At 42.0% G+C, this 22185-nt stretch overlaps 2 protein-coding genes across 3 annotated transcripts; both read right to left on the bottom strand.

Annotated features, from left to right (window-relative positions):
- Window positions 1–2927: 2927 nt before the first annotated feature.
- LOC109485221 lies at window positions 2928–10402 on the bottom strand. Its single transcript, XM_019788667.1, has 10 exons — window positions 10375–10402; window positions 8427–8495; window positions 7693–7947; window positions 7116–7259; window positions 6809–6964; window positions 6328–6504; window positions 4955–5644; window positions 4726–4804; window positions 4322–4458; window positions 2928–3408 (listed from the first exon to the last, which is right to left on the bottom strand). Exons 1-10 carry the CDS (start codon window positions 10400–10402, stop codon window positions 3356–3358), a joined length of 1788 nt encoding a protein of 595 aa, XP_019644226.1. The 3' UTR covers window positions 2928–3355.
- A 2501-nt stretch (window positions 10403–12903) lies between these two features.
- On the bottom strand, window positions 12904–20380 carry LOC109485256 (sideroflexin-5-like). Of its 2 annotated transcripts, none has more exons than XM_019788728.1 (15): window positions 20261–20380; window positions 19769–19837; window positions 19238–19315; window positions 19084–19110; window positions 18900–18954; window positions 18624–18649; window positions 18230–18283; window positions 18026–18082; window positions 17773–17838; window positions 17390–17480; window positions 16587–16702; window positions 16056–16141; window positions 14838–14955; window positions 14361–14479; window positions 12904–14062 (listed from the first exon to the last, which is right to left on the bottom strand). In XM_019788728.1, the coding sequence occupies exons 1-14, from the start codon at window positions 20330–20332 to the stop codon at window positions 14402–14404; spliced, it is 993 nt and encodes a 330-aa protein (XP_019644287.1). In that variant the 5' UTR covers window positions 20333–20380; the 3' UTR covers window positions 12904–14062; window positions 14361–14401. The 2 variants fall into 2 exon arrangements, with proteins under 2 accessions (XP_019644287.1, XP_019644288.1); XM_019788729.1 differs by lacking the exon at window positions 16056–16141 and adding an exon at window positions 15332–15417.
- Window positions 20381–22185: the final 1805 nt, after the last annotated feature.

The following is a 22185-nucleotide window of genomic DNA, read 5'->3' as shown; positions in this document are numbered from 1 at the left end:
TTCCTGCCGGCGGGGGGAGCCGATGTAGGCATACCTGACGCCACGGAGATCGGAAACGCATGTCCGAGTTATCCATCAGGTGGGACAGACCTGTACTCATTATTACCTCCGTCAAGGTTATATCTGAGGCGTCGTTTGTGGAGATGTGAGTTTACTTGTGGCCATCAGAGAAGTCGTCGATGGATGGGCATGATTTGTGGTATGTGGTTAGGTATTGGCAAAATAAAGAAACAGATTATGGACCCCTAGCGACTTTCTGAGATACTGCAGCATAACCTCTAGTTTTGATATGGTCCGGATATATCGGTTTGTACTGTTAAACGAATGGCACATCTCCTTGGTATCTCTTGATATCCAGTTTCCAACGTCGAACTATATATACATTTCAGCGATCAAATTCTCTTACATTTCTCCCGGAGTCTATCATCTGTACTATTGAGTGTGCATTGTTGCGTCAACTTCAAGACTAAAATCCATGTTAACACATCAATGTGACATTGTACTTTATGTACAGTGGGTCACAGGTCCCAAATTTAAGATCTCTCATTCTCTGCCCACGTTAGACCAGCCTTTCACATGAGGACTTAATGCATAGTACAGACTTATAAAAGACATCATTTAGTTAAACTACATGCAAGAATTGAAGGCGTTAGCCTCTAATTAGCTATAAGTCATGTGCTCATAATATTAGTCTGCATTGCAGCCGCGAAATATACAAAACTGTGACGTCCAACTGTGCACGAAAACGAGCTCTGCCGCGAGTGAATTGAGGAATTACAGTTTACGACATCGGAATCCGATCCCCCCCTCCCCAGGAAGTGATGAAACAGCGAAAGCACAAAGACGGAATCTCCCCAAAATGTCCGCGGGGGACGCGCGCGGATGAAGTCGGGAGAAAAGATAATTCGCCAGAACATTTTCACGGGACGAAATTTACGGTTAATGGGGAGCGGTCTTGACTTTAATGCGCCAAACGAACGACTGGATCTGGCAATTAGAGCCCGCTGTTATGGCTGCCGTGTTGTGCAGGGTGTTAAGGCGATTATGGCAAAACGACTGCCATTAGCTAGATAGATGGCCACGCTCCGTGTTGTTTTATGAAGGGCCTTTTATAGTAACGTGTAGATGGCAGGATTATTAATGAACGGCAATGATAACTGCGCCTTTAATTAAAAGACATGCAATAAGTCAGGACAGGATCTGTCGCTGCAGCTCCACACCATTTGTAATACGATATGTATGTGACGGAGGGGGTAGTTTCCATGCTTGGTATTGTACGTAGACGTCTTATTTCTATTTTTGTGAGGATATTGTGAGGTCTGTAAATCTGATAAAACTATACAAACGTCTAAAAGCTGGACTGAGGTCTTGTTTATTATATGAATTTTATATTGGAAATTTCAGACCTCCGGAAAGTGTTTAGGGGTTTGGGGAATGTATTGAAACTGTTAACTGTATGATGTAATTCAATCGGGAATTACACTCAGTCAACCACTTCCTGGGTTCTTCCACGTATTTACTCCTACTCGTCGCGGGCCGGGCTTGATATGCCTGTCAATGAAGTAAACAATATAATTTATTCGCCCACTCTTCCTGCAACCGTCTCTACTGAACAAGCATTCACACAAACCACAGACAAACCCACCCAAACCAATACCTCCATACCCCATACCGCCCAGACGCATACTCCGCCTTCACGCACACGGAAGCCTCGTCCGATTTTACAGTCGTCAATTACTGAGTTACAACAGTGACCTCTCCACATTTCAAGATAGTTATTCCTCCAAATTATCATACTCAGACATTACAATCTGTCACGGCCAATGTCCACCGGCTGCTTTAAAGGAATGTAACGAGCTTTTACGGACATTCTGTCTTTAACCGATCGAGTTATAGTAGTCCTGACGGAATATTAGTCACAAAACCAGCTTTAAAACGTAATGATCTAAATTCCTTCATGAGGCTGATCTCTGACCCCTGTTTCCTATAGAACTGACAGGACATTGCAAGTGTAACGACTTAACTTGATATCTTCTATCATTTAAGCATTGCTGCTTGTTCTCGACACTGTTATTTTCCGTCTCCCTCCATATCAGATATAAAAAAAAATACGACGTATGCTACTGCAGTGTGGTGCGTTTGACTTCCCAAAACATTTCTATAGAAAGAAAAGGTTGATATGGTTCACGAGTGATTGGCAACAAGCTATCACACTTCTACACGCGTAAGCTCGGTCGTTTGTCTCTCGGAGTGGTTACGTGCCCTACGTGCTCACTGTCCGCTGGCCAGTATTACCCGGCAATCTTACGACTCTTCCCCGCCTTAACCTTCGCCTTTTATCGGCGGGACCTTTACAGTGCCGGCTCTTACCAAGGGTTTGCTTGAGAGGACGTCTAAATCTACCTTTCCAGTCGTGTGTGTTTGTATCCACTTCGGTACGCTTACATATCACTCAAACCCTAATCCTGCAACTATACAGAACCTTCTGAAGCGATTTGGATAGAAGCGTACTAATGTCTTCTGAATGTTTTATCTCAAGCCTTTGAAATGTCCCTGTATCTCAGATGAATCGGTTTTATTTCACGCACAGGATGCTGGGTAATAAACTGTGTAATGGCGTCAACTAGATTCTGGGGAAAATCCTTGACCTTCAGATTTTACCCTCTTTTTCTTATTTAGCATGATCTCAACCCGTGCCGTCTTTTCTCAACAGATTTACCGTGTTGAGCATCAATATTTTGTTTCTCTGAGGTTTTGCGAGAGCGATGTGGATTATTGACGTTATCCTATAAGCCCAAAAGGGGTTTGTGACACAGTAAAACGATCCACTAGCAGCGAGTAAAAGTCCATTAACATTGATTTAAGAGCGAACCCTCTCGGAAAGAGGTCAGCGGTTTATAACCATGACGATATTCAAAGCTATCTGCAGTAAAGTTCATATGAATGGGAAATCAACCAACGTCATTGACTTTTATTGATCCAAGGCCGATTTTAAAGCACATATTTCCTCTCAGTAGGAACAACAAAGCAACATATAGTTTTGTGTACAGTGACGAAGTGTCTTTTCATTGTAAGTTAGCTAAAGCTAGTGCAACATTTTATGGTTGTTCCTGCAAAACGACACGGTAGTTTTCATTATATGGAGTTGGATCATACTGTTGCATCCATTTTTTTTTACTACGCACTCACTTTATGAGACTGCAAGAAATATGAAATCATCCTGTTGGATCATAATAAAGCTCTATTGTATAACTAACATAGCGTGCTCCGGTCGTCAAGCTTCCCATGATGGCCCGGGTGTACGACCGGAAATGGAGTAACCCAGGTGCAAAGCCCCCTGGGTAATCTGTGTGCATCACCAGACACGGGAAGACTTCCCCCTGTACATGGAGATGGGGCTCCACGCCGCTGAAAGATAAACACATAACATATACTGTCACTGTAAATCTCAAGCACATTACCTTACATGTACAGTGTTTGGTCAATCCAGTATTAAAGATGAACATAAAGGATATTGAGTATTCTGCATCAGGGCAGCAACTCAGATTACGAGGAGGTACTTTTTTCTCTCTAAGTGTACTGTGCCCCAGGAATCAACTTCTTGTCATCACGCGTACGGCCAGGTTCAGATGATGTTTACTGAACATTTCAGCACCATGGACAGAGCCGTGTGACTATGATGGCGTTTTTCGGACCTACGGAATGAAACATCGCTTGGTCTAGATCCGAGGACTGCAAGTAAACAGTCCGCCGTTGGTCCGATTGCTGGAGGTCAGACTGGTCTGGGATGGAGGTCAACTAGCCCCAGCGACTGTGTGTACAGATTAGAGATCTACTGCACTTGATCGATATGATTTATTGAAATTAACTGCACTTGTCTCCGGAATGGGTCCCCAAAGCGGCTCTGCGCGTTGGCGTGTGAAATATGCTATCGCGGCTGGTTAAACTCCCTTCCGTCATGAGCCATGCAGGATTTTTAGGACGGTGTCAGCAGGGATATAAGCTGACGTTGGGCAACTTTCGCAATTCCTTCATAAAGAAATGTGTCTAGCAACCACGAACCCGGCATATCATACGCAAAAGTTACAAGCCATTATCCAATAGCTGTAGGCAAAACAGTATCCAATAGGCCAGCTGTCAGAAAACGGTGCATTAAAGATCACAATCTTCCCATTCAACCTCTGCTTGGAGAGGATTTCTCTGACAACGCCGCGCCACTGAGATCTACTTCAAAGCTGATTCCAGTCCTAGTTCGATCAACAACAACAAAGCTACTGTAAGAAGACGTCCTCCAGCGGCATTGCTTGATAGCTATACTCACGAGTGACGGATCTTTTCTCGCCAATGGTCGTCTCCGTTGTGAAGGAGCCAGTTTCCGTCGGGACCTCTGCCTTCGTCTGTCTCACGTTGTGGTACTCCGGCGGGGCTAGTTCAACTGATTTCATGTTTCTTCGTTTTCTTGAAAAAAGGTTTGATTGTCATTAGAATGATACAAGAAGTATTAGAGATCGTGTGTGCTCTGAATCTGTGTCAATTGAAATACAGTTGAAATACAATTGAAATGGTGTATTTGAATTTTTTGTTTAACACAATGGAGGGGGTGGGGGGTAGGCAAAACATAAACATGAATAAACGTGACATAAATCACCTACAGGTTTTCTCCAGTGAGCATTTAGCAGCGGCAACTATTTAAAGGCAGTTTGAATTAATTGTTGTAATGAATACCTGATAAGATACGCCAGCAGGCATCCCAGAAGGAAGAGAAGCAGGCACACCACCAGGGTTATAGCGACAACCGCCAGGTCTGAAACATGGACATGACGCTGTACTGTTGTGTTGTGTTGTGTTGCAGTTAGAGAAATCAAGAAGGTAATTAGTTTCAAAGGTTCATGATAATGATAATCATTTGTGATTATCGTTCCAATGGTTATCGTAATAAAATCCATATTCTCACTGTCAGAAGTTCCTCCGATGTTGTTCATGACGACCACCATGGCTCCTGACAGCCGTCCTCCCGCCCAGTCACAGGGACCGCAGTTCCCGGTACCTGGTTTTGCTGCTGTGGCGTCATTAGAACCAGTAGAACTGTCGGCCTGTGAGACGGCAGACCCCGGGCCTTGTGAAGGACCAGACCCCGGGCCCGGCTGTGGCGACACGCCGGCTCCGGCAGAGCTTGGGTGTTGTGACCCGCCACCAGACGAGATGCCCGGATGTGACGAGGCACTGACTCCTCCGGGGGACCCCGGATTTTGTGAGCCCCCTGAGCCCGGATTCTGTGAGACGTCTGGGACTAAAGAGCCCGGATTCGGGGAGACCCCCGGACCTGAAGAGCCCGGATTCGGGGAGACCCCCGGGACTAAAGAGCCCGGATTCGGGGAGACCCCCGGGACTAAAGAGCCCGGATTCGGGGAGACCCCTGGGACTAAAGAGCCCGAATTCTGTGACACCCCCGGGACTAAAGATCCCGGATTTGGGGAGACCCCAGGAACTGAAGAACCCGGATTCGGTTGAGTCGCATAAGGAGCACAAGTCCAGCCGTCCCCGATAAACCCCTGCTTACAGGCGCAGCTGAAGGGAAAGGGGCTGTTGGAACAGGAGGCGTTTGGGTGGCAGTTATGGGATCCCTCAAGGCACTCGTCTATATCTGCAAGAATAAAGAATCAGGATCTAAGTCTCTCGAAACCCAGCCTGAGGGGCAGACACCACATTTGCGTTGCGCAGTAGAGGCCTCAAAAAACGATTGTAGTGCCTAGTTAATACCTTTGAAAACCTTTTTTTCTCTTGAAATTTTTGGTCCATTTTGGAGATTTTTGGGCTGGAAGGCACAGGTAGGGTCTAAACTTTCCTACATTGGTCAAGTTTTGTTTATTTCACCAGTTTAGTGGGCGTAGTGAGAGATGTGAGTGGTTAGGTCTTGTCTGGCCAGGCGGATGGATACCATGGGGGGCATGGAAAATGTAGGTCAAAGTTGAGGTTTTTTTACTATCATCAGCTGTGGCGGGAATTTGAGATGGTCAACCCCCTGTTTCCTTTCTATTTTTGGGAATCAGACCCTTGTTGCTACCTGGTGCAGAAAAAATTTTTGAGATTGGAGTATGGGCAAGTACTTTCATGAGGTGTTGAAATAGTGTATTTAAGCATGTGTTCCTATGGCAAGATCTAATAGTACTGTCTGCCCTGAGGGACACGTCGACTAGGAGCAGATGAGTCATTTGGAAATGTGTCAGGAAGAGAATACTTGAAACCCTATTTCAGTTTATGTATTTGTTAATGTTTGAGTATCTCTGTTTGAAGTATGTTTCTATATTTACTACAGATGTGGCTCACCTGTGCAGGGGTCGTAGGTGCCATTCCACCCCATGGTCTGCGCAAAGGAACCGCTAGTGGCGCTGCTCTCACACACGAGAGTTGGTGAGGTGGTGGCCGTGCCTGGGGGACAGGTGCGGGTTATGGTGTACCCACAAGGCACCCTCTGATCCGTCAGGGGGTGGACACAGGTCAGGACTGCAGAGAAAAAAATCAACTGTTTTACGTAATACAAAATAACTCAAGCAACTGTATGATTTCTCTGAAGACTAAAGACGCGTACGTTTCACATAGCATCCGCTATCTTTCATCATTGACTGAGTTTGAAGACGACTGCAATCTGTATATAAAATGAGTATCTGAATTGTCTTTAGTGTAAGGAGGAGCTTATTCTGATGCATATCTGTATAGAGTTTGGAACTCCCTTAGATGATGACATGCAAATTACATCAAAGACCCCAAGTAATATGAACTTCTCAGCCGAATGAATGTTTGCACTTACAGGTCTCGCAAAGGCTCCTGGTCTGAAGGAGGCAGTTCTTATCGTTCCAGCTGTGCCCCCCAGCGGAGTACTTCTCCTCTACACACATCTCCGGACTGGGGGTGTTGTTCGGCTCTCCGGCCAGCCAGTTACCGCTGTCCAACGCGCCACGGGTAGCTTTGGAGGAGTATTGTCGATAGTTATGTTATAATAATTATAGAAGAAGAAGCTTTATCAACGCAACAGAAATTACAGCAACTTTCGTATGGTCAACTACAAACTCCAAAATAGAGATAGTATAGTATGGATTGATCTGTCAAAGGCTTACTGGGGAAGTAGCAGGCGGGTACCCCGGGTGTAGTGGTGGTGTTGTCCCAGCAGCAGCCCAGCACCTGACACGTCAGCCCCACCCCCATCTCCGTACAGTTCACCCGGTCAGAGCTGCTCTGCGGAGGACACTTGTTCTGTGTACCTGGTATGATGACCATATCGTCGTTAGGGTACTCGTGTTGTGTACGTCTGTGTAAGGTGCTATGTAGCCTGATTAAATCGCTTTTGCCGGCCGCCCAACATCCAGTCGGCCCCCGGGTGGCGGACTATGTAGGGAGCCCCCCGGAGCTTGGGTTACATAGGCTAGGTGCTATGGAACTTCTATGGAACTTCCCTCTAAACTTCCCTCTAAGTTTTGTGGAATCAGGATGTTAAAGCTACTAAAGACATTTAAGAAGGTAACATTATGTACAATGTACTGCTGATATTTACCTTCAATATGTCTAAAATATACACTATTCTCTGAATCAGTTCATCTGCGGTAGAGCAATTAAACACGTATTGTCTCCACCTCAAAACCGTTTTAGAAAGACAATTGTTTAGTTGTATAAGAGTTAGATTGTTCCACAACTAACCTCTGAACTCTGTGACCCACTGGAATGACGAGTGTATGAGCGGTGCCGTGTCCAGCGTCTTCCTCCCGCCGATCCAGTAGTCGTCGGTCCTCCCCAGTGTTTGCAGGTACTGAGAGATGGCTGTGTGTTCGCCCGTGTCGCTCTCTATGGCCAGGTGTGCGCCGAGCTCCTGACACTTCAGCCATGACGTCACCCAGTCGGCCTCCACGTCCTGCACACGGTAGCAGGACGGGCTGAAGGTCCAGGTTGCCATGGCTACAGTGGTCAACCAATGAGAACACGTCGTCAATAATTGGACAGTTGACCGATGTAGATCGAACATATAACGTTACGAAAACACTAAAAATTGTTATGATTGCCCATAACTAAAACAGCTCGTTCCTTAAAGTTGATTAAGACTTTCAGTATCATCAGTCCCATGATGTCCTCTCTACTAGTATATCCTCATAAGAAGGCTCTATGACTTAACGACTCCAGGAAGAATAGTATGTATGGCAACTGTACAAACTAATGGAGATCGGTCTAATAAACAAACTATGACTGGGGCATCTAAGGGAGCTTTTAATAATGCGGTTCTTATCTTATGGCATATCACTTCTATTTGGTGCCGGCCACAGCTAAAGACGTTATGTATAACACTGCCTTTGGGCCGGCTGGAGTGATATTATGAAAAAAATCGCATTGTAAAAGCTCTAGCCGGTTGCTGATGAGGAGGCTATGTTAACAGTACTAACCGTGCTCAGCGAACACCAGCAGTATCCATGTCGTCAGGCTAGCCGCCATGACACGCCCCTTGACATAGCCTGATGGAAAATAAGAACACCAGACCAGTCATATATATAACCCTTATCAGCTTCAGGGTTTAGAGGATTTAGGAGAACGATCTTCTGTTTACTACCAGTCTGGGCATCATCCTTCACGCACCTCTGTGAAAGTCAGTGGGGACATAAACGCATGGTCTACAGGGTAGTTAAGAAAAGTAAGGCGAGTCATCCGTACATGTATGTATACGTGTCTATAGTTTTGTGTGATTGGTCGAATGTTCAGATGAAGTTCTGATCAGAGAGGACAAAGAACAGAGGAGGACAAATTTAACCGGTCGAACCGGCTAGCTCCCCTCAACTGTGGCAAAATGGTCCGGGGTGAAAAGTTCATCCGAGGCTATGACAAGAGGTCAACGACCCTTCATAACTACTGTCAATCAAAAGTTCAGTTTTAAGATAATTCTAGATTGTCCACATGATTGCATGTTTACTACAAAAGTGACAATAACGCTTTTCCATTTTTCTGTTCGGACAAAAGATGCTGACATATTGACAACATGATGAATGCCAAGTAATGAATTCCTGTAATTGCTGTATGATCTCTTCTTATTTCATATTTTTAAGCCCCATTTCCTGTGATTACTAGCAGGTTGCGCACGTGGTTAGGGACATATAATTAAACATGATATATTAGAGGAAAATAGGATAAATAGGTCATCTACGTATACACCACCCCTACGGCAGTAATTCAAAGTGTTGGAAGATTTTAACTTCTGATCATTGTGTCTTTCATATCAAGCCGATCCCATCGTCGCTGATAAAAACGGCATAACCGCCACCGATCTACGTCCTTCTTCCTCCTCCGAGCGCCTCACAAGTTGTTCTCATCTCCCTCTGGACAATGGCTCTCATTTCCTTCCTATAGCTGTTTGCCTTCCCCCATTGTTGAAAGTGGAAGGTGTTCAAAATCTCTTCACGTGGAAAGGCCAGGATGAGAATTAATGGCATGCCCACAATTAACACAGATTGCATCAAACGAGTAGACAATTTAGTTGACCACAACATTAGACCCTTCCGGCTCCCATTCTCGTCTTCAAACACTCCAGAAGAATTTGGAAGAGTGAGAAGAAGTCGCACTGTGATCCGCACCTGACAAGAAACTCCACCTCAGTAAGTAACAACATCTCATAATTGTAACTGAAGTTTTGTTTTTGAAGAGAGATGACAAATTATCAGCGGGGCCAAACTGTAATCTCCAAAAGATTTGTCTTTGAAAGATCATCTTTGTCGACAGAAGTCATTTTTGTTACATAATGTCACCAGCACTGATCTCGAAGCAGATCCTCAAAATCGTACTTCCGGCAAAAGAGCAGTATGTCCCCTGGAACCTGATTTACGGACAGTGGGATATACTCACCTACCAAAAATATCATATTCATTCACATCTTCTAGAGTTGTGCTGTTGACATACAAACAGATCCACCCCACAAACAGATCCACTCCACCATGGCCAAACCTAAAACATTCCCCTTCTGGTGAAGCCAATCAGAATATAAACTAAAACGCATACATAGATAACAAGAATATGGTGATTACTGAGACTAAAGTAAGGACCCTGTGCTAATGTAAATCATTTGGTGCTCTGTGAACGCGCTTAGTCTATCACTCGTACTCCAGCATTGCTGCTACAGTTGCGCATGTCTAAACGTGCAGGTGGTTGTCAAGAACACTAGTACTTCTCCCTGCTGTTACCGTCAACAAGCTAGGCAACCCCGCCCAAACTACCGATAACACGGCGCGCACGGAAGCATAGTTCCTCAGCGTCCCCCGCATCTCCCCGGATACAACAAATGTCATTACAACCGGAGAGCCATTTACAAGTTGTTATTGGCGGATTCCACTGTCTGCTGTAAATTACCTAACAACTTCCCCCGTCTGACGTTCATTTCGGCCATCATCTATTACCCTGAGGTGATTAATAGTAGCCGTGCTCAGATTAACTCATATAATTCCCCATTTTACTGGAACCAAAAATCGATGAATACCAAGTTTACGCCGCATTGTCGCGTGGCATACGTCTGACTCAGGCTGAGGATGGTTGTACCTATAGTACGGTGTTGGGGTATCCCGATCACATAGACCGTACGATGCACCTTCGATGCATGTTTTTTCACGACGATCTTGCCATAGGTCGTCAATATGAGACGAGACAGGTGCAATTCACCCCGTTAAATCTTCTTAAAGTCTACGACGTACGGTAAGATCGTCGTGGAAAATAAAGCCCTCCATCGTAGCTGCATTGTACGATGTATGTGACCAGGGCTTAATTATAAGTCATAAGGATAAATCAATGACAGGTTACTGTATACTTAGGATTAGTGTGGATTAGTGGGATACCCCTTACGGCTTGCTCGTGACAATTGTAACAGTACAACGGAATAAATACGCACAAACAGATATAGAGTTCAATTCTAGTTTACTAAGGGCAACTATTACTAGTACATAATCATATAATATCTTCTATTGGTGCAATTTTGGACAGGCAACGTGTCGTCCAAACAAAATCCCCATGCAACTTCGACTTTTTATCTTGCTAATTATATAAATTTGTAATAAATGTGTGTGAAAGTCCCAAATGATCGCTGCGAAATGGCCCTGCGCAAGGTAGCTTGTTTACATACTACTGTTGTTATGTAGGATCATGGCTTGTTATCTGTTGAATTGTGGTAAACCGGCAATGGTAGAGCGCAGTGCAAATACAATGGTTACTTATAGGCCTCCTCCTGCTGAGAAACACAATACTCAACCTATCAATCAAATTAATGGCTTGCAGTCGCAGATAGGCAGGTGGTACCAAGGAGGTATTTCCAACTTTTGGTAATTTTGACTTACTCAAATACTTTGTTAAAACAACTAGAAAACCAGTAATTCTAGTGCTAATAAAAACCAATCATTCATTCATTCAAATTTATTCAATGATTCATGAAGTCATAGAAAGTTCAGTAAAAATGGACAGAAACTTCACTGGACGGAGAACTTAAAGTACAAATGCAGAATAGCATTGAGGAATCAAGTAATGTTAAAGATAAAGCTAGTTTTTGCCTTTTCGAAAGGCTAAAGTGGCGAAATTTGTTCCAATAACAGAAACAACTTAGGCGATAATTTCAAAATCAAAACGAATACAGAGGATTTTAGGGAAACATTAGCTGATGGGAAATATTGCGGACAACATATAGCTACACATATGATATCCCATAATAGACATTTAAAGAGTCTAGATCTGATGACCGCAAATAGACAGATTACTTAACACGAACAAAATCTATAGCGTTGTCTTAAAAGTTCTCTATATTTTTTCGTCACGACTGTCCTCGTACTGTGTTCCATTTCAGGAGAATCCGCCATCATTTTAGGCACACATATTGTCAAAGGAGGGCCGGGCTCGTTACCTTTCAGTCGATATCGTCAGGACTTTAGCCGACTTTACGGCTGGTTTCGTAGACAGTCGACATGGTAGAGGCCGCACAGCCAAACACTTAATAGTAACACTTCATTTTCCCAGATTAGTCCCAATCGAGAACAGTTGACCAGAAACACAAAGAATGTGTTCAATTATCTGGCTTGAGCTAAGAATGGGATGGAGTTCTTGTTCACGAGAGCAAATCACGGAACCCAGTGCGAATTTTCAACGAGATTTCGCTAAGACGACCAATTCTGAACAACATTCACAACAATCAATTATATCAAATTTTAAAACAAATCTTTCCATTTGCGCCTTTACATCATTGAAACTTCAAAGTCAGCGTCTTACGTGACAGTTTTTTTTTTACTTTTACCAAAAATACAGCATATCACACACTTGCACGATAAATGACACTACCGCTACTTGGAAAGAAATCAGGCAATTGAACTGTACTTACCTTTTCTACAGTGACAAAACTTTGGTGCGCAGGGAACACTATAGAATTCAAAAATCCGTCGTTGCGACGGAATCCAGTTTTGAAGCTTTACGTCAGCCAACCCTGGGAGATCGAACAGATACGATATCTCTCTCTTCATTGGACATTTTGTTTGCACAAAAAGAAGTTGTCGTCAACAAGGCTGAGTCGCCATGGGCTCGGGACTGAGTAAACTCCACCGGGTGATTACCTTCGCCGGGGTGTTATGTATTCGGTTTGGCTATGGCGGGGTGACCGTGGATTAATGTGCATAACTCATGATGCCATGGATGGATGTTCATGATGTCTGGTAGGCACTCATCGCTATTGTTGGGGAAACGAAAGTCAGCTTCGAAAAATGGACCGTGTGGGGCTCATGCAGTGTGTTTGTGTGAATGTGTGCGTGTGTGTGTGCATGAGTGTGTGTGTGTGCGCGCGTGCGCGCGTGTGTGTGTGTGTGCGTGTGTGTGTGCGCGCGTGCGGACAGTACAACTCGAGATTCTGAGGACTTAATTCTGGATACTGGATTTAATGATCATGCCATACTGTATAGTCACCCGCCATACTATAAACGAACATGATACATCCTGAGGCCACAACACATATGCATGCAATAATAACTTGAGAAGAAAGAGCACCATTTTCTTTTTCTAATAAATATATAACAATTGCCATCAAACTATCAGTAAGTGGGAATGCTGTAAAATGACCTTGGAGAAAAACAAGCTTCCATCCCACTTCTCTTGCACTGGACCCTGTTGTCTAGAAGGGATGTTCATAAAATCACCCTTCAGCCAGGCTTTGATAACTCACATGTACAATGGAAATCCTTATTTTGTATAGTGTTGGTTTTGCAACATTTACATCATATATTACATTATGCTATTAGTCCCTGATTATCAACTACAACAAAACACTATAAAATGCCATCATTGTAAACAAATCATATAAAATATCCATTACAACACATTCACCTTCTCACCTTCTCTATCATACCTTTCTTCAAATCTAACTATTTCTTTTGCTTTATTTCTTTTTTTTTACTTTGAATTTTAGTTTGGCAGGCATGATTTGCTATCCAAGGATTTGTGTATTTTAAAACATTTTGTAACATTGTGTTTATTTAATGTGTACAGGTACAAAATCTTTGACTCTTCCACTATTTTGTCCTCCAGCAAGCTATGATTGAGATATTTGTAGGACAGATATATAAATACTTCCACTAAAATGCATCTAAAATAACAGAGTATACATCCATATAATGTATCAATAACAAATACATGTACATGACAAATATATACATATTATGATCCTGCTGTGGTATTTTGCAAATTGTTGGATGGCATATGGTTTCCACATACATGTAAAAACAAACAAGCTACGTGTACAGAGCCTATGATTGAAATCTGGTACAGGACAATAGATGCAACTTCCAAAGGCACACATGGTACATTGTAACTTATATGGCACACCTGATTTTCAAATGATTTTGCCATAACAGCAGAAACTTGAGTTTGTCTTTCAAGACTAGTAGATATTGCACCTTATACGTCCTGTCATTGTCCCTTTCCATAGGAAAATTCCAATGAATGATGTCTCAGCCTTGCTTACTTTGCAGTTTAGTGATGTGGTAGACTTATACTGACTGGAATGATGAATCAAAGTCATCTATAATCATATGTAAAAAATGGTTAGGTGATGAAGCAGAAAAAAATCTTACATTTTATGCATGTTGGAAGATACTAGTAGTGAAAACATATAATGTCTATGGAGTACTTATCAATAAAAAATGTCAAGAATTCATCACAGAGGACAATAATGTATCACAGAGGACAATTTGCCACATCTATCCAAGTCCTGAGTACTTATGCTTCTCTGGGAAGAGTCAACCTGTCATTTGCAAGGAAAGTAGTGGCAGAGGCTGTATCAAAAGTCTCAAATGATTCAGTCAACAGTTCTGTCTTACCTTACATGTGCAGTCTGGGTCCAAACACAGGGAAGCTGGCACTACAGCCCCTTGTTGTAGATGACAGTTAACTCCTGGGTGGCAGCCTGAATCTCAGGTTCAAGTTTGGAGGTAGAAATCTGTAAACACAGAAAAAGACATATCAAAACTCCAGCTAGATATACAATATACATTATAAAGCATCTAGATTAAACAATTGCAATATGAGCTATTTGGATAACTGTTAAGAGTAAGAACACAGTACTGCAAAAAAAAAGTCTGGACTGATCTTTTAGCCCACTCCTTTACTGTTATCGTACAGTGTATATTGTTACTTGACAAATAACCTGGTTAACGTCTCTGTGTGCTTTGAAAAAAAACCCACACGTTAGGAAGGTCAAGTTCTGCCATGACACTGCTGACAAATACATGTATTCATTGACCCTTACAATCCAATATGGCTGAAGGCCAGTGAAAGTTCTTTAGTGGAGGCCTTACCTCTGAGTACTGTGGGAACAGTGCAATAGCAATGGGCAGGGCAAACCCAAAGGCTGCTGTACAGACGACAGCGTGCATGGGCATCACCATCCTGGGTCGAGCCAGAAGCCACGCTGTCCTACAGTTTACAGAGAAATTTATCGCTTAACAATTGTGCAAGGCACAATGTATGTACAGTATTGTGTTCACTGCTATACAACAACAAACATACTATGAGTCTAATCTAAGACTATGGAATAAAAATGTGCTTTTAAATTAAGAATTATTGGTGGAGTTTCTAGCATTTCAACATTTCGACAGAGATCATTGTGTTAACACTGATAGACTTTCATATAGTGAATATTTCAGAATATTTCAGACATACAGTAAAAAAAGTGATGTCAAACGGGACAAAACAACAAGACTTTGTGATATGACGTCCTTGCTTAGTGTAATTCCCAAACAGTACAAACAAACGTGGAACATGTTGGTAGTTGTGACATGTCCTAACCCACCTCTCCACCGCTGACATGACCAGTGGAGGCAGGAGGAGTATGGGGACTGGGAGGAATGCTCGGGTCACGGCTGTCTCAAACAGGGCCTGGCAGGGTCACAGTCGGGATAGGTTAGAACCTGGAGGTGGTCTAAACCCTTTCAGTATGAGCGGAGTGGAGGGGTTCCAGCTAGGTGGTAGAGTTACTTTGTCTTATGCAATCTGTCAGGGGCTGATTGGACTCCTTCCTGACCAGTGGGAGGGCTGCTAGGAGTGTGATGTAGTCAGGCTAGTTGTAAATCTAGAGTCTGTAGCAATCATAGCAGGATTTATAGAAGAGCATGCAAGACTGGAGGCTATTCAAGCAGATGCTGATCCAGGGGCACTAAAGTTTTTGGTATGAATATTTTATTATTCTCAAAATTGAATTTGGAAAAAAAACTTGATGGTATTGTCCCACTGCAGTTCTTCCTTTTCAGTTGACCAAGGCTCCTGCCACATTGATTGTATGAGTAGATATAGGATTGAGGTCAATTTTGGTACACCTATGGATGTGATGTACAAATCTTCTTTGTCTTGTGACCAAGTTTGTTGAAAACTTTTAGAACCTTGCTGATAGTTGGTTTTGTTGTAGTCTCACTGAAAATCCTACAAAAACATGTAAAACAAAATTTGACTGATTCAAAAGGCAGCCCCTGGATCAACCGATGCTGTGCCCCATGTTAGTGAGTTCATTAGTAACATACCTCTGCAAAGGCAGCATAATGGCAGGAGGAATGCCAGTAACCAAAGCAGTGATGACCACACGACTCACAGCAGTCTCAAACAATGCCTACATGCAAGATGGCCACAGATGGCAGAAGTCAGAGTTTGAAGGTCTAAAGCAACTAGTAATAGTGCTTCAGTGCAAGGCATCAATCTAGATCAAAGGCTGGTGCTTAGCTCTAGCAGAAGGTATACATCATCATAATACAACATGGCATTTACTACTACACACTTACACATCTCACTATTGTGTGCTGTTATAAACTTAGACATTACACAAAACAATCATAGAATGAATGAATAGAGTCAAACAACAACAACAAAAGGAAAAGTCTACAATATGCAGCAAAAACTATTCAAGTCTAGCTAGAATCTAGAACATGGCATAATTCATCTTTTTATTCTTTTTCAGACGTATAGAGCTATGGTTTGTCCAACAATGACACAGTCATTCAGAATAAACTACAATTGACATGCAACATGTAAGTCACTAGTAATACTAGCCGACATACGTGTTTGGCTGCAGTTTTGGATGTGCCCACTAGGTGTCCTTCCTTGTCAGTGACATCAATGCCCTCCCTCATCTCATTGTTCCTCATTAGTACCAGGTTGAACACATTTGCTGTGGCTGGAGAAGACAGGGAGTGCATGCATATGGTCCTCACATAATATACACCATGGGTACTGTACATATCAAGGACAGGCATGCTTTTATGAGGTAGATAGTGTTCAGTACTAAGAACATGCATGTTTTTGTGATGTGGATAGTGTTCAGTACTAAGGAAGGCAGGATTTTGTTGGGTAGATAGTGTTCAGTAGCAAGGACAGGCATATTATGAGGTGTGATGTGGATAGAGTTCAGTACTAAGGACAGACATGATCTCTAGGTGGATAATATTCAGTACTAAGGACACTCATGTATTTGTGATGGGGATACTGTTCAGTAATAAGGACAGGCATGATTCTTTTAGGTGAATAGTATTCAGTACCAAGGCCAGGTATGTTTTTGAGGTGGATAATGTTCAGTACCAAAGCCAGGCATGTTTTTGAGGTGGATAATGTTCAGCATTAAGGTCAGGCATGTTTTTGTGAGGTTGATGATATAAAATGTAACTTTAGTGTTCAACTTTTGCTTTGAGATCACACAGTTATGGTAACGTTATATGTGTAAATGAACCCGAAGTTTGCATGCCACTTGACATGGTTGCAGTTCTTTGGAATAGGCATTTGTTTTTAAGTATTATAAGAGTTGGTAAGAGACCCAACACTGTATGTGTGTACTACGTAAAATTGTTATGAACTGTAGACAACCCACCTACAGCAGGGAATGGTATAAACCTCTGCACCACCATCCTTGTGGTGGGGCTGAAGCCACGCGCCTTCTTCACCAGGACATTCAAACCAACCTGATTACAGAAATAGCACAGTTAACCCTGGCCCTACTGTGGGCTTTTTTCACTGAACCATTTGATGTGGTCACATTCAACTTAGCTTGACATGCAATTTTGATGTTATGCAATTTTCAAGTAGCCTTTTGCCAGGAAGATAGCTGAATTTTGTATATAGTATGACACATCCAAAGCTAAACCAAAAATACCCCCAGAGTTTGCAATCGTACAGCAGTTGTCATCACTAAGGTGGCTATGAAAATCAGATAGTGTAATGTAGTTTTTTATGTACAGGTACTTCAAGACTTACAGCGATTCCTACAGCTGAAGTGACAGCTCCTAGGTAACCCTGGACAAACCTGGACACAGGAGTAGGCTGGGGAATAAAAAGGGACCTTAATGATAGTCATGTTTATCTGAAAAGAACTTCTGTCAAGTGTTAACAACTGCTAACAATCAAGTAAAACTGGGAGATAAACCGTGGAAAACAGTTGTCTATCTGTTACAGTACTTAGTGCATATGCGTGATGATACCCGTATATTGTAGATGTAACATTACTTACCTTTGTTGCATTTCTGTTGGCATAGTTGACACAGGCATTGTGGGTCTGGTTTATCCACTACAAATTTTAATGAAACAAAAAGTTAAAAGTTATCTATGACACTGATTATTATAGTAATATCTATATCAAGAGTTTCAGATAGTATACAAAATCCCTCAGCATTTTGCAGTTAAGTTAGCTAACAGACCACAGGAACACACCTACCTGCCAAAATATGGTGGTAGCCATAGTCTGGTTGGGGAGCAGCATGCCTACAACCTATGGATGAAAATGTACAATACTGCATCACAAATGTGAAATACACTACTTTCTTGGAGACAACAAGCTTAAGAATCTGTTGATTTACATGTCATTTTTCTAAACATTTACACAATCATGTTCTAAATCTTAATGTGGGACAGCTACTTGAGATATTTAGCATGCTGAACATGTCACCAGAGGGAGTACATGTAAATTGTATGGTAGCTCAAATTAACTGTAATGCCATAATAGTATATTCGAAGGCTGGCAAGGCCTTGGGTTGCTCTGAGTTAGTGCTGACCATGTTACAATATAAACAGCAAATCTAAGATGAAAATGTAACGCGTAATATACTCACAATTGGAGTTCCAAAAGGCACAAATCCTGCAGATGTATGTACAAAGATTTCCAATCAGATCAGCAAGTCAGACATTCAACTCTGTTATCTAACTGAAGAATGAGCAACATATTGCCTGCTGGACAAATCCATTAGTTCCTTGTGTAGTATGTTATACATATACATGAATGTATATCTATAGGCATTGTTTCACTGCAGACCTTAAACACAATTATTAAAAGACTTAGACCTCATGTTTGCAGACTATACTATATACTATAAAAGAACATAACCAACCTGACATTCTGAATGGCATGAAAATTTTCTCCCCTGTGTCTGGATGAAGAATAGCCTAAAAGATATCAAAGTTTAATTCAAAATTGAGAAATAATAGATATGATCAAGTTGACATAAGAAACACAAACACGCAGACAGACCTATTAAACATCAATACCAATGAGTGGTAAAAATGGTAACTTACTGTTTTGATCTTTTGAGCCTCCCACAACTGTTTGAAAAGTAGATAAAAAAACCAATGAATACGAAACATTTATCTATCATGTTTATATGTAAACTCTACAGTAACAGCAGCAATAAAAGAATGAAAACTAAATTCTAATGTTGTGATGTCCCACCTGTTTGTTACTGACCCCCTCAGGTAGATTTCCATTCCTGTAATCCTCCAACAGCTGGCTGGCCTCCGACAGGCCTGCCTGGGAACATAAGTTTTACTCAATCATTTAAATTTTTAATATTATTATGGCTAATTTGTTAATGCGGTATTACTCATGAGATATCTATACTTCTGTAATGTTAAATGTGTCGTTTAATAAGCCTGTATGGCCTGGGTGGCTTTGTCGCAAGACATAAATATAAATCTTCATTCATTCATAATCTCCAAGCAGATGGTGCTAGGCTGAATCATTACATTTTCCTAACTGCTCATTTTTATTATATTACACACACGATGCAGTCATGATGCGGACATAGATGGCTGGGATGGACCACTGGTCCCATAAGTGATTTAAATACTAAGACTTATCCAAAACAATGTCATATCACCAAATGAATAAGTTAGACAACGTTATGCATAACGTTATAGTGCAAGCTTAATATGAAACTTGAGAGTGACTAAGCACATTTTCTTATTTGCAACGCGGCAGTACCTTTGTTGTGAACAACGTTCGTGGGTCGATGACATCCAGAAAATGTCTGTACCTCCCCCAAAATGTCGACTGAAACACAGAATTACAACTAATCACCACAGACAGCTGACCACAGATTAACATCAGAGTTGTCTAAACACAATGGTACAACGTTCGTAGCATATGGTATATTTAACGTAATATATTACATTGTAAAAAGGCAGCGATTCATTTGTAATTTTATCTAAAGCTCTGATTGGCACTATTACAGCATTTGATTACACGGATCACCGAAGTTAACCCCACAGATGTAACGTACTGCCGGCTAACATGTATGTATGAGGAGTAATGTCACAATGAATAATGGATAAATACGCCAGTCATCAGACGCCTGTTGAGTGATACACAAGGCTGCAATGCGTTGCAGACAAAATTGCGTTCCTATGAACATAACCGTTATACTATGAACATGTTATACATATATACTGTTTACAATCAATATCCGATGCAGACCTGATCAAACCTGGGTTTTCCCAGCTGGAAGGTTGGATACCCGTCCGCGTCTACCTTCGCTACGGCAGCCATCTTGTCGACCCCGCCCACTAGGGTTCATTGACCCGTAGTGACCCCGCGGTCAAATCGGTACCTGACTGAGCCCGCATTCTGAATTGCCTTTAAATGTTACGGTTTTACTTTATCATCTCCACAAATTAAAGGAATTGCAGATCCTTTCTCTTCACACATGGTACTGTATTTGTGGTTCTCTTTGAGCGAGGTAGCTTAGTTAAAAAGGCATCCAATGCAAATTTCATGGCGGCAAAACAGGATTTTCTGGTCAATATTCTTTCAATATAGTACCGGGTAAGTTGATTCAACCCTATCCCATATAGCATACACATATCTGTGAGGCAAAAATGCGATGTCGCTGACAGAAAACGGTTGCTTGTTTTGTACCACAGGTTGATTCGAGCTATTTAAGGGCGGTACCCAAATAAAATAAAGCCGGGACTATTTCAAAATCATGATACTTCATCAAGTAGATATCGATGAAATGATGATAAATGTGCTAAGAAGTGGCAGCAAATGTCAATATCAGACATATCCCCTCATTCAGAATATTTTCATTGCGCCGCCCTGAAATTGCATTGAATTCCTTTAACAATGTCCTTAATTGCTTTACTCTCCAATCAGAAGTTGTTTTAGAAGATCGTGAGCGCTCTGTCATATATACCCCGTTTTCTGTCGCAAGTTGGTGGTGAGGAGTAACAACCACCGGCAGGACATCTCTGCGGCTTCTAGTCTTCTCAGAATCACTTGAGATAGTTTTCACCACAACAATAACATATCCTTATTTTCTAGTACAGAGATACAAATGTATGGTACCTGGTAGATCAGCGGATCAAGTACTTTAGTACCCAGTATGTGTTATATATGGTTCATTGTGCGGAGAATTCTCGGGAATTCTTCAACAGATCGTGTTCCGACGGTGTTTGCGTTGAGTGTATGATTCTCGGAAATCTTTCAACGGACCGTGTTCACGGTGTTTGTGTTCAGTGTATGATTCTCGGGAATATTTCAACGGACCGTGTTCACGGTGTTTGTGTTCAGTGTATGATTCTCGGGAATCGTGTTCAGAGTACACTTAGTGAGTGTACGTGTATTCAATTAGTTATATAAATAAAGCAACAGCGATCTCAACAAAAAATCGGTGGCCTATCGCCGATGGGTTAATGAGGGGGAATGTAAAGTTAGGAATAGTTTATCGCGTTCCATGTTGCTTGCTGTACACCAATTAGGTCATGCATTGTGTTTGAGTCTGGTCGTCAACCAAGCGGATCCACTCTTTGTAAGCAGTTGGACACCCTACGCCGTGGAGGGTGACTTATGTTTGTGCGTATAATATTAACTTTTAAGTTACAATGTTAACTTTAAAACCTTAAAAGGCTTTTGTATGCGCTAAGGTACGTTGGTTATGAAAGGGTGTGCAGTGCGTTTGTTTGGTAGTGCTTTGTGATGATCACGTACGTACCTACATCTATACACCAAGACAGACGCAGGAAGAGGATTCTAGTGTGCTTGCACATTTACTCTTACCTGTCAGATTCACACTGTGTGAATTTCTTTGGGGGTGAGCCTTGTGCAATTGTAAGGGGTGCATTTCTCTTGAAGTGGTTCGTGACATGTACATTGTTAGTTGCTACAGTACGGAGGAGGTGTTGAGAACTTGTTTGGCAAATCATATATTTTTTCTTACCTACATTGTATTGCGTTGTTTGTAATTAAAGTGAGGGTTGTGACTTAAGTTTGTCATTGTGTTTGTGTTTGTGTTTATATACAAGTAGAGAAAATGTACTACGTATATTCAAGTGAAAAACACATGCTCTGTTGCTGAGTGACATGTACCTAGATAATACCAATTACGTTTGTAAGGAATAGAG

Source organism: Branchiostoma belcheri, unplaced genomic scaffold, assembly GCF_001625305.1.
Source record: "Branchiostoma belcheri isolate BF01 breed outbred unplaced genomic scaffold, Haploidv18h27 scaffold74, whole genome shotgun sequence".
Lineage (NCBI taxonomy): Eukaryota > Metazoa > Chordata > Leptocardii > Amphioxiformes > Branchiostomatidae > Branchiostoma > Branchiostoma belcheri.
Note: the sequence above shows the minus strand (reverse complement) of the source record. Positions and strands in the feature narration are given on the sequence as shown.

Excerpts from the sequence above, each read along its gene's own strand:
- LOC109485221 (XM_019788667.1), bottom strand. The coding sequence starts at position 10,402 with ATGAACGTCAGACGGGGGAAGTTGTTAG. Across the intron at positions 6,965-7,115 it reads ACCCGCCTGCTACTTCCCCA|CTACCCGTGGCGCGTTGGAC; the intron begins GTAAGCCTTTGA and ends ACTCCTCCAAAG. Across the intron at positions 4,805-4,954 it reads CATCGGAGGAACTTCTGACA|ACCTGGCGGTTGTCGCTATA; the intron begins GTGAGAATATGG and ends TCCATGTTTCAG.
- LOC109485256 (XM_019788728.1), bottom strand. The coding sequence starts at position 20,332 with ATGGCTGCCGTAGCGAAGGTAGACGCGGACGGGTATCCAACCTTCCAG. Across the intron at positions 19,316-19,768 it reads GAACGTTGTTCACAACAAAG|GCAGGCCTGTCGGAGGCCAG; the intron begins GTACTGCCGCGT and ends TTATGTTCCCAG. Across the intron at positions 17,839-18,025 it reads CCAACAGAAATGCAACAAAG|CCTACTCCTGTGTCCAGGTT; the intron begins GTAAGTAATGTT and ends TTTATTCCCCAG.